The sequence below is a fragment of the Prionailurus viverrinus genome, chromosome D4, assembly GCF_022837055.1.
Source record: "Prionailurus viverrinus isolate Anna chromosome D4, UM_Priviv_1.0, whole genome shotgun sequence".
Taxonomy (NCBI): Eukaryota; Metazoa; Chordata; class Mammalia; order Carnivora; family Felidae; genus Prionailurus; species Prionailurus viverrinus.
The window spans coordinates 69,489,882-69,503,753 of NC_062573.1; the positions used below are offsets into that span (position 1 = coordinate 69,489,882).

General features: G+C 46.2%; 1 protein-coding gene across 1 annotated transcript in view; it reads left to right on the forward strand.

Annotated features, from left to right (window-relative positions):
- Window positions 1-10,920: 10,920 nt before the first annotated feature.
- PRUNE2 (prune homolog 2 with BCH domain) overlaps window positions 10,921-13,872 on the forward strand; it is a 273,699-nt gene continuing 270,747 nt past the window's right edge. The window contains exon 1 of the mRNA XM_047831091.1: window positions 10,921-10,981. Coding sequence (XP_047687047.1) covers window positions 10,946-10,981 — 36 coding nt within the window. The 5' untranslated portion in view covers window positions 10,921-10,945. The remainder of the gene's footprint in view (window positions 10,982-13,872) is intronic.

The window sequence follows — 13,872 nt, forward strand, 5'->3', positions numbered from 1 at the left end:
TTTGAAGAACTGAAATGGCAATTAACAGATGTATACTTGAGGTTACTTTAAAATATCTTTGTGTCTTCCTGCTTTCTTTACTTCCGTGGCTATTTATTCTGATTTTAGTGATTCTCTGTTTCTCCACTGGCATCTTTTAAGGTCTATACTGACCTGACTCAGAGTTCTGGAAAACACCGTCTTTGAATGCAGTTGAAAACCCCCATTTTGATGGCTTTATAGAACCTAATAAGAGGTTTCAAAACTCACTGCATTTCTTCCTATTTCTACCTGGCTATGAGCCTCTTTTCTTAAAGGCTTCAGCTAAAGGGAATTGGTCGACAGTGATTATTATAATTATTTTCTTTTTTTAATTAAAAAAAATTTTTTTTTTAACGTTTATTTATTTTTGAGACAGAGAGAGACAGAGCATGAACGGGGGAGGGTCGGAGAGAGGGAGACACAGAATCTGAAACAGGCTCTGGGCTCTGAGCTGTCAGCACAGGGGCCCGATGTGGGGTTCGAACTCACGGACCGCGAGATCGTGACCTGAGCCGAAGTCGGCGCTCAACCGACTGAGCCACCCAGGCGCCCCATTATAATTATTTTCTATTATGGAAAGGGCACTGTGCTTGGTGCACTGGGGGATACAGAGAGGAATAAGACCAAAGCTCTGTCCTCTGGAGCCTCACAGATGCACAAGAGGAAGATGTCCGTACTAATAACCTTATTAAGATAGCATGAGACATTTGCCATCCTCCGAAGCTGCCAACTGTTACTGAATGGTTTTGGTGGTTTCCATGGCATTTTGCAAAACACAGTGATTTTCCTCTTGTGGTTTGTACATAAAGGTTTTCCAGCTAACTACACTATTGGGGGAAATAGATTTGTATCAATTTATCATTAAATGAGCAAATGACCAAATTAGGTTTTTACTGCAGTTTTGGAGCGATAATAAAGCAGGCTTTCCACAGTCTACTGACTCCACATTCTAAAATTGTTTTTGGAAGGGTGTTTTTCCTTTTATTCACGAAAAGTAAGGTGTTGTGGATTGGGGCACAGGAGAAGGAACTCAGAATCCGGACAAGATAGTTATCTGTTCCTAACTTAAGTTTTTCAGCTAAGTCTAGTGGGACAGTAGCATGAATCCTTGGGAAGATACAGACTGCCCCAGGTGGTACATAATTCCAAGTGGTGTAAGCTAGAGGGTGAGTCAAGGAGAGCTTGATAGACATATTGGTTGGGAAGCAAGTCCTTTGCTGTGATGCCCAGGGGGAAGAAAATAGAGCCAAGAAAACAGTTGCTGAAGCTGGGCACTACGGCGCTGTGTTAATGTAATTGGATTTTCTTCCTTTCCTTCTGAAACTCCAGTGGTCTGAGGATGCAAAAATCCAGAGGAGGGAGATGCAGAGAAAGGCTTTTTTTGCTCTCATTTAAATCAATGGTTTGTTGGATTTTTTAAGAAGATATTCTTTTCCATTTTACTACTTTCTAGATAATATTTCTGGGAACACACGGAACAGCGGATTCCCTTTTTTTTCTGATTGAAATGTCACCTCTGTATGAGGAGACCAAGAGTTTCTGTTAAACAACATCTCGACAGCTTCTTCTAACCTGAAATCTGAGTCCTTTCTTAAGGCGTTGAATCATGAATAGATAATGCCTCTGAGGACATCAGCATTTGAAACACAAGAAACCAGATACCTTTAACAAATCCTGCTAGTTAATCTTTCTCTTCCCAAGTTTGTTACTTTATATCTCTTACTTTCTGAGCTATAAGTTGATGTTCCTGTTTTTAGTGTTTATTTATTTATCTGGGGGGGGGGGGGGAGAGAGAGAGGGAGAGAGAGAGAGAAAATCCCAACTAGGTTTTGCACCTTCAGCTCAGCCCAGTGAGGGGCTTGAACTCACAAATGGTGAGATCATGACCTGAGCCAGAATCAAGAGTTGGACACTTAACCCACTGAGCCACCCAGGCGCCCCTAAGTTGATGTTCCTTAAAACACATTATTCTTTTTTTACAGATAAACATTTTTAAAAAAAACATTTATTTATTATTGAGAGACAGAGAGAGACAGAGCATGAGCACGGGAGGGGCAGAGAGAGGAGGAGAGACAGAATCCGAAGCAGGCTCCAAGCTCTGAGCTGTTAGCATAGAGCCCAACACAGGGCTCAAACTCACAAACTGCGAGACCGTGACCTGAGTTGAAGTCGGACGTCCAACCGACTGAGCCACCCGGGCACCCCAGCAGGTAAACATTTTTATGCCATTTTAATATAATCCCTTTGAGTTCTACACCAACATATACAGCTACACAAATGTTCAAAGGCTCTTTATTGACAGTAAAGCTTAACTTTTCCTCAATTGTTTTCATGTTCTTAGTGGATATGTGATGAATGCATGATTTAGTTTTGTAACTAGAATTTTAAGATTGGAAACATCCACACAAGTCTCTGATTTTTCCCAGGAAACAAAAACCTGGAGATGCTAAAATCACTATCTGACGGACTACAACTCAAGTCTCTGACCATCATCCAACAGTGCTGTCTTCTTATTCAGGGTGGGGATGCTGAGGACGGGGCCTGAGTAAAGGAGTACCTGGTGGAAAGAAGCAGCTGTTTAGCTGAGCTATAATCTATGGCGGGAATTATTAAATATTTTTTTAATGTTTATCTATTTTTGAGAGAGACAGAGCACGAGCGGGGGAGGGGCAGAGAGAGAGAGGGAGGCACAGAATCCGAAGCAGGCTCCAGGCTCCGAGCTGTCAGCACAGAACCCCCCGTGGGGCTCAAACCCACAAGCTGTGAGATCATGACCCGAGCCGAAGTCGGATGCCCAACCGAACGAGCCACCCAGGCGCCCCTATGGCGGAATTAGTAATGCCTTATGATCCTCAAGTTTGGGGGACGTTGGCTTCTTTCTGTCTCGTAAACTTTTGGGTGCATCTACCAACAATGGATGTGACAGCTGTGTGGTCATGAGGAATTGGGCGGGTGAGCTCATTCTGGAGTTAGTGGGAAAGCAGTAACTGAAAGAGGAGTACAAGGAGTCCTTCCTTCTTCTCGAGGTGACCTGTGCGTTTTTTCAGGTGTGCAACATTGAACAGGCAGTGACGTGCAGTAGTTCAACCCCTGGGTTCCCATCACTGAGTCTGAATCCTGGTTTGGCCACTTGGATAATTATACTTGGGTAATTTAAGACAAAGTGTGTCTTCGTACCTCAGTCTGCACATTTTTAAAATGAAGATAATAATAGAGCCTACTTTATACATTTGTTATGAGGATTAAATGCTATTAATATAAGATTGATGTTTCATGCTCAAAAAAAAAAAACCCACATTGGCCTTTTTAATAAAAAGTGTTTGGAATTCTTTTTTTTTTTTTAAGTATATTTTTTTGAGAGGGAGAGCATAAGTTGGGGAGGGGCAGAAAGACGGAGACACAGAAGCCAAAGCAGGCCCCGTGCCATCAGGCAGAGCCGGATGCGGGGCTTGAACTCACAAACTGTGATCTCATGACCTGAGCCGAGATCGAGAGTCGGCCCCTTGACTGACTGAGCCACCAACGCGCCCCAAAAGTATTTGGAATTCTTCACCCCCTGTCTGGCTTTCAGTCTTTGGGCATGTGAGGACACAATTTGGGGCCACGGGTTTGCTACCTCTGAAACAGAGTCTGTTGTATAGTCTCTTTTCTGGCACTTGCTCATTGCGAGGATAAGAAATCACGTAGACTTGAAAATTATTAGTGTTCCACTCTCCCTGCCAAATACCTTCCCAGTGGAGAGGAGTGATGGGACTGTAAGTTGAAATTTATACTCTAAGCCTGAAACACACAGGATTGTTGTGAAGGGAGTGGAGATACCTTCCTGTAGGAGGACAGTGTGTAAAGATTGAACCAGCTGAATAATGAAGCGAAGGAGAGACATGAAGACCGTCACCCCTCACCTTTCAGCAGGGCCACAGATCTAAAAGCAGGGCCACTGCCTCATTATCCTGATGACTCAGAAGCCACAGCACTTCCGCTCTCCTCTGCTGTCCTTGCAAATTAAATTCATTGTTCTACAAGATGTCTGTGGTTCCCAGAAATGACGCAAGCGGTTTGTGCCCTGTTCAAAAGCCCGACATCTGACTCTCAGGCCATCTCCCAAGTGAGCTGTACCCTGCTACTGTGTACGGCCACAGACGATTCCAGTAATCCCCCCTTTTCTTTCTTAGCAGAAGCCCAGAGAGGATTATGGCTATATGGACTCCCTTAACAAAAAGTCTTGCAAAACCTGCCTTAAAAAACGTGGGTACTCTTGCCGAAACACGTCAGAAAAAAGTGAATTCCTTTTGATATTGTTGGCTCAGATGGGAGCGTTGGACCACCCACAGCGCGAAAAGCAGGCCTTTAATAGCTGCTTAGAAGCCAAACAGAGAGGCACGGGTTAACACGGGTTAGTTAAGTAGTGAATGCACATTAGTCCTTCAGTCTCTTGTCCTTGAAACGAGCTTGAAATGCTTTGTAGATGTAGACCAAGTGAGAGGCACAGTTTCCTGAGCATCTTTTGTCACGTGAAGTCATTTACAAGCGGCAAAAACAACAGCCTCACCGAGGAAACCTCACCTGTCAGCAGCGCGGTGGTCAGTAGGAAGCTGGCATGGGGACGTGCCCGCGTGGTGAGTCAGCGGCTGCCATTCCAATCACATTCCACTTTCTCTAAAGGATGGTGTTCGTCAGGCTGTTTTTTTTTTTTCAACCGAACAAAAACATCTCGCTATGCTCCCCTCCGTGGTTAACATTTTCCAATAAGTGTAGGAGTGTCAGCATTCGAATTTTTATGATCCTGTAAAGTAACTAGGGCAAGTATTCCTTTCTCCACTCATAGATGAGGAGATTGACGATCAGAGGGGTCAGTGAACTTGCTCCAGAGCACACAGCCAGGTCTCACGTCCACGTTTGCTGGTATCACGCTGGTGCGGGCTCCAGGGGAGCTAGCTCTGGGAAGGAAAACTTTGGGGGGGGGGGCGGGGGGGGACACCTTCACGGCCCCGACTGCAACAGAAGCTCCCTGGCGTCGATGCAGAGCCCAGTGTTTTTATGAGAACCACGCGTGGATGCGGACTGGTAATTTGGGGATATAAAACGAGCCTTGCCGTAAGAAGCTTACATTTCAGGAGTAGTGAATAGTGCGGGCACATGTGTTACTGCAGAGAAAAATCACCAGCCAGAGTATCTGCAGCGATTTCCTCTGAAATAGGTGTGTCATTGTGTGAAGCCCAGATTGCCAAAGGAGCGTAACTTTTAGGAGGTGTTACTTGCCGTAGAATAGACACAAATTATAATATAACCTATTGCATTATATGTATTCTACAGAAGGTATACTATGCATCTATAATAAAACAATTTCACATTTTTAGTGGCTATTGATCTATCAGCAGTTGACCCAGAGATTTCCCTCTTGTTGGGTTCTCTTCATGGATACCCTTGTCCTCACTTCTAACTTCTTCATTAAGTTTCTTCTGTATTTGACAGATCCTTTATGATGACTGTAATGGCATCTAGGCCCAGAAACACATGCCCTTTGCACGTATTATGCATTTAACTTTCACAGCACTCCTAGGAGGGAGGATTATTCCTATTTTACAGAGGAAGACGCTGAAGCCTAGAGAGGATGCCTTACCTAAAGTTACTAAGCCTGAAGTTACCCAGAAATGTAATGGCTTTTAACACCAGTTGTTTTATCAGATTCCACAGTTTTGTGGGTCAGGGATTTAGGCAGGACTCAGCAGAGAAAGCTGGACTCTGTTCCATATGACATCAGCTAGGGCGGCTTGTCTGGGACTAGATAATCTATTTCAAGATGGCTCACCCACACGGTAGGCAACTGGGCTGTTAGCCAGCACACTTAGTCGTTCTCCACGTGGGCCTCTCCGTGTCGCTGCTTGGGCTTCCTCATAGCATATTGGTTATGTTCCAAGAGTATGTATTCCAGGAGACAAGAAGTGGAAACTGCCAATCTCTTAAGGCTTGGTCCCAGAAACTGCCATGGTGTCTCAGCTGTATGTCATTGCTCAGGAAGTTATAGAGTTCCCCTAGATTAAAAGACAAGAACATAGAATAGACCTGACCTGCCATTGGGAGGAGTGCCAAAGAATTTGCAGCCTTGTTTAATCTACCACGGCAAGGATGAGAATCCAGATTGTAGTCATGACACCGTATTGCGTCTCAGCTAGTACAATGCCAGGTGCGTTTCTCAATCACTGCATTTATCTTTGTGTGAGAGTGACTAAACCATGAGCTCCTTGAGAGCAGGGATCTTGCCTTTTGCATCATGGTGAGGCACAGTGCCCACCTAAGCATAGCTGATGATCCATAAATGCTGGAGGAATGAATGACACAGAGCTGAGTTCTACCCCTGGCTCTGCTTTGAAGCAACTCTATTAGCCCAAGCAGGATATTGAACTACTCTGGGCTTTGTTACCTGTGCAGAAAAATAAGGGGATGGGATTACATGACCCCTGTAGTCTTCATTTCCCCAGCACTACCATTTGTCAGTGTCCTTGGGCTGCTATAACAAAATACCATAAATCAAGCAGGTGAAACAACAGACAGTTATGTTTCCCAGTTCTGGAGGCCAGAAAGTCCAAGACCAAGATGTCTGATTTGGTTCCCGGTGCGAATCCTCTTCCTGGCTTGCAGACAACCACTTCTTGCTGTATTCTCATATGTTGGGGTGGAGGAAGGAAGGAAGGAGGGAGAGAGAGAGACAGAGAGAGAGAGAGAGAGAGAGAGAGCGTGAGCACGTTCACAAGAGCTCTGGTCCCTCTTCCTTTTCTTATAAGGAGACCAATCCTGTCCTGGGGCCTCTACTCTTATGACCTCATCTAAACCTAATTGCCTCCCAAAGGTCCCACATCCTAATACCATGACATCGGGAGTTATGGCTTTGACATATGGATTTTTGGGAGACACTATTCTACAAAATCTACTCAGGCTAACTAATTGAAAAAATAAAGAGATCTCAGATAGGAGTCTTAATGAGAGGAATCCAGGAGAGTGAAAAGAATGGAGTAGAGGAAAGGATTGTTCTGTCGAGAGGAACAAAGGATGTGGTCAAGAAGACGGATGGATTTTAGGCTCAGACGCAAATATTGGAATTACGTTGGTGGCACTTGGACCAGAAGGAAGGAATCTAATGGAGGCTCTTTCAAAAGTTGAGGACTTGGGAGCTATTAGGCCACAAGGGGTAGGAGAGATTTATAAATCAAAGTGCGCACAGCATTTTGTATCTGGGTGATGAGGGGATGCCGGTTTATCTGGCATCAGCAGTGGTTCCCAACTGTGACTGTACAGAGAATTATCTGATGAGCTTTTCAAAAATACTGATGCCTGTATTTTTTAATACAGCCTCCTTCTGATGATACGGATCCTCCCAAGACCACTCAGTTGAGGTTTTCTGGAGATGGGACTGGAGCATCACTATTTTTCAAAGACCCCCGGTGATTCCACTGTGCAGCCAGGGCTGACAATTTCTAATTAGAGTTAGTTAAAGGCACTAGATTTCTGGCTGTGGTGGAATGATGAGAAAGTGAGGATTGAAAGCCGACAGCCACCAAATAACTTGGGATGTGGGTTGTATGGTATATAGATTATGACTTCCCAAAGATGTCCACATCCTAATCCTTAATAGCTGTGAATAGGTTAGGTTTTATGGCAAGGGGGAATTAAGGTTGCTAATCAGCTGGCCTTAAAACGGGGAGATTGGGGCGCCTGGGTGGCTCAGTCGGTTGAGTGTCTGACTTCGGCTCAGGTCGTGATCTTGCAGTCCGTGAGTTCAAGCCCCGCGTTGGGCTCTGTGCTGACAGCTCAGAGCCTGGAGCCTGTTTCGGATTCTGTGTCTCCCTCTCTCTCTGACCCTCCCCCATTCATGCTCTGTCTCTCTCTGTCTCAAAAATAAATAAACGTTAAAACAAAAAAAAATGGGGAGATTATCCTGGAGTATCCAAATAGGTCCAATGTAATCACAAGGGTCCTTAGGAAGAGGAACAGGAAGGTAGAGGCAGAGAGGCAGAAGGAGAGGTGGCTATGAGAGCATAGTCAGATGCAACATTGCTAGCTTTGAAGATAGAGGAGGCACCTTGAATGAAGAAATGTGGGCTGCTTCTAGAAACAGTTTTCAAGAAAACAAACAGAAAATAAATTTTTTAAATACTACTACTACTACTAATACTAATAAAAAAAGATTCTGCTCTAGAGCATCCGGAAAGGAATGCAGCTCAGTTGACCTAAAACCTTGATTTTGGCCTGGTGAGACCTGTGTCAGACTTCTGACCTACAAAACTGCCAAGTAGATTCATGTTGCTTTAAGCTGCTGAGCATGTGGTCATTTATTACAGCAGCCTTAGGAAGCTAATACATGTGGTCAGTTGGAGGAGGTAAATGTTGATGAACTTTTGCAGGGGCCTTGTTGGTGGAGGAGAAACTCTGAGAGATAGGTGTTAGAATTGCAGTCTTATCGGGATTTTTTTTTTTAATCTCAGGGCTGTAGCATACCTCCTCGGAAGGTTTAAAATCAAAAGTCAAAGGAATAGGCTATTATGTGTGTCACTAAATTCATCAATGGAGTCAGAGGCAAGAAATTCCTGGAAACTTTTTTTTTTTAATTTTTTTTCAACGTTTATTTATTTTTGGGACAGAGAGAGACAGAGCATGAACGGGGGAGGGGCAGAGAGAGAGGGAGACACAGAATCGGAAGCAGGCTCCAGGCTCTGAGCCATCAGCCCAGAGCCTGACGCGGGGCTCGAACTCACGGACCGTGAGATCGTGACCTGGCTGAAGTCGGATGCTTAACCGACTGTGCCACCCAGGCACCCCTCCTGGAAACTTTTTGCAGCAGTATTGCTTGAATCGTGACCAACTTCACTGATCTAAAGGCTGACAAAATACTTGTTTTACCTGGATGGTTTTGAATTACTTAAGTCCCGGAAGAAATAGATAGGATCTGCAGCTTTCTCACAGCTCATCACCGGAATGTAAACTGGAGCTTAATATTCCTATCGCTCTCCTCTAATCAGATCTCTAGACTCTGCTGATGTTTTTTCATTGGGTCCCCCTGAATAAGAAAATAATTGGATAATCACACACGCGCGCGCGCACACACACACAGAGCATATGAGAGATCAAAGAACCTCCCATATGTACATGTATTCACTAAAGTGCATTTATTGGGGATTTATATATGACATGACTTGTGTTAGGGATTCATCAATGAATGTGACAGGCGAAGTCCTGGTTCTCGTGGAGCTCACAGCCTGGTGGAGAACACAGACAAGTAATTGGGTGAGTTAGAGTGGAGCAGAAAATACAGGTTGCTATCAAACAGGCAACTGACTCCGTGTAGGAGTGGGAAAGAAGGATATGTCCAGGGGAGGGGCTTCCTGGGGGAAGAGAATTTCTAAGCGGTATCAGCAAACTCTGGGATACCTTTAAAAATGGAAATTCTCAGGCCCGTGAAGCCAGACCTATTAAGCCTGAAATCCTGGGGATGAGACACCAAGATCTCTGTTTTATTACATCTGAGTGGTTTGGATACACCCTGAAGTTTGAGAACCAGAGGTCATACCTGGGCTGCACATTAGAATCGCTGGGAACACTCCTGCCACTGTTGCGGTGACCCCTCTCCAGAGACATTGACTCAGTCAGTCTGGGAATAGAGCATAGGAATTAGTAGTTGTAAAGCTCTGGATGTTACAATGTGATTTCAACACGCAGTCAAGGTTGAGACCACTTCTCTAAGCTGGCAGCTGAGGCATGAGTTAGCGGGGCCGTGGGAGCTGGTGAGAGGGCAGGAAGGGTATTACAGCCTAGATGTAAGAGAAAGCCTGAGGTTCCTAGGACTTGATAAGGCTAGAGAATACACACTACAAAACTGCATGGCTTAAAATAGGGTTCATACTTATACACGTGTTTATTGCAGTAGTTTTAAAACTTTAATGTGCATAGAAATTATCTGAGGATCTTGTAGGACACAGACCCCTATGCAGTAGGGAGGTTCTGTTGCCCCAGCTCTCCCTGAGCCTGCACGTCAGAGAGTGGATGGGGACTGCAGAAGTATCTACGCTTCAGCCCAGGACCAACATAAGGACACCTCGCCCCGGGGTGAATCGTGGATGCCCATTGCTGGGTGGGTATGTTGTGAGGGTAAAAAGAAAAGATGCATCCTAGCACAACCTCCCAGCCGGCTCTCCTGATTATTTTCCATCAAGGTCGTACTGCTTTTAGCTCAGCAATAACCCCCCACCTCCAATCTAGCTGAGTGCATCCCCCGGCCAGGCCCGCAGAGCCAGCTCATTAAGTGGCCGCTGGAGCTCTCTGTAACGTGCCAGCCAGCCAGGGAGGCGCTGGCCGAGGAGGGGGCTCTCCGGGGACCTCTTTTCCCTCTCTCCCTCTTCCCACCTCCTCTGGCTGACAGCGGCGGTGCCTGCGGCAGAGCCTCCCTATGCAGCAGCCCCTTGCACTTGGCTCGCACTTCTGGGCGCTGTCCATGGTTGCAGCATCTTTCGGCGCGCCACGTCAGGAGGCCGCAGCGGGGCCCTGCGATTGGCGGAGGAGCCCCTCGCCATCCCCCAACACCCCCGCCCTCGCGCCCGGCCCGGAGCCCCGGCCCCCGAGCCCCGGCCCCGCAGGCGCGTGCCAGTGAGCGCGCGGGGCGCGCCCTGGGGCTCCCGGGCGGCACACCCACTTTCCTTATTAGGGCAGAGTCGACGCCCAGAGCAGGCGGCCGAGCGCGGGGGTGGGGCAGGGAGCCCAGGAAGGCGACAGCCGAGGGCGCAGCCACAGCCTCAGCCGCCTCCGAGCGGCAGGAGGGAACAGCGGTCGCTGCGCTCCGGCCAGCCAGTTTCCCGAGACCCCGCTTCTCTCCGCGGGGCAGAGATCTTCCTCTGTGCCCCACCGGGTACCCCTAGTCCAAACGTCTCTCAACGACATGGAAGAATTTTTGCAACGCGCCAAATCTAAACTGGTAAGTTGGGGGAGCAAGGCTGTGTGCGTGCGTGTGTGTACCTGTGGTGTGTGTGTGTGTGTGTGTGTGTGTGTGTGTGTGCGCGCCCGCGCGCGCTGATGAAGGGGAAAGGGCATTGCAGCAGAGGAGGACGAAACAACTTTGCCACTTAGTTGTCAGGGTGTGTGGGCTAAGCCTGGAAAGAATCTTTGGAGCTCGGTCCTTACGGCTAGCAGTCTGTCTCCAGAATCCTGCCCCTGCAAAGTGCTGAGCAGGGGGTGGTCGTGGCCTGACAGAAGTTGGGTCCTGTGTGCCCAGTTTTGGTTCCTTTGGCCTAAGGTTGGAGAAAGGTACGTCCAGCCAAACTTCAATTTGCTTCTGAAGGCTAGAGGGTTAATGGGTGTGGTGCTCCTTTGGAGAAAAGAGCCCAGCCTTCTGCAGATGCAGTACCAGTAAGTGTAAAGCGGGAGGAGGGGGGGGTGGGGAAGAAACCCTTAGGACTGTACTTTAGCCGGAGGCGGTGGCAAAGCTTACCAGAGGAAGTTAGGGTGCTGCTAGGAAGGACGTTCCTGCGAATGCGCAGTTTACCCAAGCGTCCCCCACAAAGAGCTTGCTCCAGGGCAGAAGTAAGGGATGATCTCGTGTGACTCATGTGCCTCTCCCGTCCCTGTTCAGGTCCCTGTTCAGGTCCCTGTTCAGATCTGTAACTTGGGTAGAGGCAGAAGGGGAAAACCCCAACTGTTGCTGCCGATGTGGGGGTTGCCCGACTCTTGTTCTCTTGGGAAGAGACCAGCATGTTGGCGGGTACCACTGAACCACTGTCCAAAGAGTGAACTGTAATTTTATTGTGTGCGTTTACAGTTGCTACATATTCTGGAACAGATTCTAGCGGCTTCCTAATTCCAAACTGTTTTGGCTCTCCAGCATAGCAGTAATAAACATAATGGGAATATTTCTGTTTCAACACTTAGGAAAAAGCCTCCGCTCATTTAGAAGCACTATCTTTCGTGAACAGTGAAAGTACATTTTATGGGCCTGGCAGAGGAGGAAATGCATAATTTATGATGCCTTTAACCTTTAAACCTTCAGAGAAGACAAAATACAAAGTCACCATCAAGGTGACGTCTTAATCACAAGGCAGGGTAGTTGCAGGATTGTTACAGTCCCTCATTTATCTTTGCACAACAAAAGGAGCGCAGACCCAAGTCTTACACTGATTTAACTCTAAGTATCTTTTACAAGACATGAGAGTTGATTAATGCTAAGGTAAGTAGTAAGTATTTTGTTTTCTACCTCAAGTGTCCCAGAGACTCAAACCATTGTGGGGATTTCAGAAAGTTTGTGGTCATTTGTGCGTTTATTACTGACCCCCTTATAGTGTTACGTGAGCACTAGCACTCACTTGCACTTCTGATAGCGTAAGTAAACTCCCTGTTCTTTACCTAATGATGAGGGAGAAAGGGTCAAAAAGAAGTCGATCGTGACAACTTAGTTACTTGTTTGTTGTTGTTGTTTGTTGGTGGTGGATGAGAATGATTGGGCATCAGTGATACACATCGATTTAGACTGCACCTGTGTTTCACTCCTGAAACATTTATTTTAACAACAAACATTTAGATTGTGGGGTCTGATGTGAGCAAGAGATCTGCCTCATTTCTTTTTTTTTTTAATGTTTTCATTTATTATTTTTGAGACAGAGAGAGGCAGAGCATGGACAGGGGAGGGGCAGAGAGAGAGGGAGACACAGAATCCAAAGCAGGCTCCAGGCTCTGAGCTGTCAGCACAGAGTCCGACACGGGGCTTGAACCCATGAACTGTGAGCCAAAGTCGGACGCTTGACCGACTGAGCCACCCAGGCGCCCCTTGCCTCATTGCCAAAGAACAATTGCAGGCCTGGAAAAATTCCCTGTTTCAGAGCAATCAGTGGAAAGTAATGGGTAAGTTTATTTACCGAGTCCCTTCATTAGACGAGCAATTTGCTCTCTATCATTAAAAAAAAAGACAGGAAAGAGAAGTGGTTGTTTGAAATACTGTTTCTAGTTTCCTGTGTTAGCCAGAAGAACAATTACTGCTAATTTTATTTTTTCTTGGAATAGGTTTCTTGTTAGACTCTCAATGAGGCTTTCGTATTCAGCCACAGGAAAGGTGTTCTGGTCACTTTTGGTGTCACATTGGCCCTGACAAATGATCTTTTCCAGGAAAATAAAACTTTTACCTAATTGCCACGTTCACTATCGTTCAAGACAACCTTTCGTTTTAGATGACAGCTAATCTTTGTTTTGGAGAAAGAAATTAAGTCAGTAATTATGACGTTCATTTGTGGGCACATTCATAATCAATTAGTAAGATTTTAAAAAATCAGGCTAATACTTCAGAAAGCATTTGAAGGAGAAGAAATTATGCTGGCCTCATTAGGCCAGACTTAGATAGAACTGAGGTGTTTTCCATCAGAAAGCTGTTTTCCATCAGAAGTTAATATAGGCTTATCCCTATGATACCTTTAAAGAGTCTAATTGAGGGGTGCCTGGGTGGTGCAGTCGGTTAAGCGTCCGACTTCAGCCAGGTCACGATCTCGCCGTCCGTGAGTTCAAGCCCCGCGTCGGCTCTGGGCTGATGGCTCGGAGCCTGGAGCCTGTTTCCGATTCTGTGTCTCCCTCTCTCTGCCCCTCCCCCGTTCATGCTCTGTCTCTCTCTGTCCCAAAAATAAATAAACGTTGAAAAAAAAATTTTAAAGAGTCTAATTGACAGGTTGTTTTCCTACCTACTTGATTTCTCGCTTTGCTATTCTGTAATCATGATGTGTATCTTTCAATAGTTTGAAATTGTCAATGTTCTTTCCAAAGTCCTAACATAACCTCACCCACCATGGGAACTAGCTAATTCCAATAGGCAAGAGCAGATTTGAATTGCAA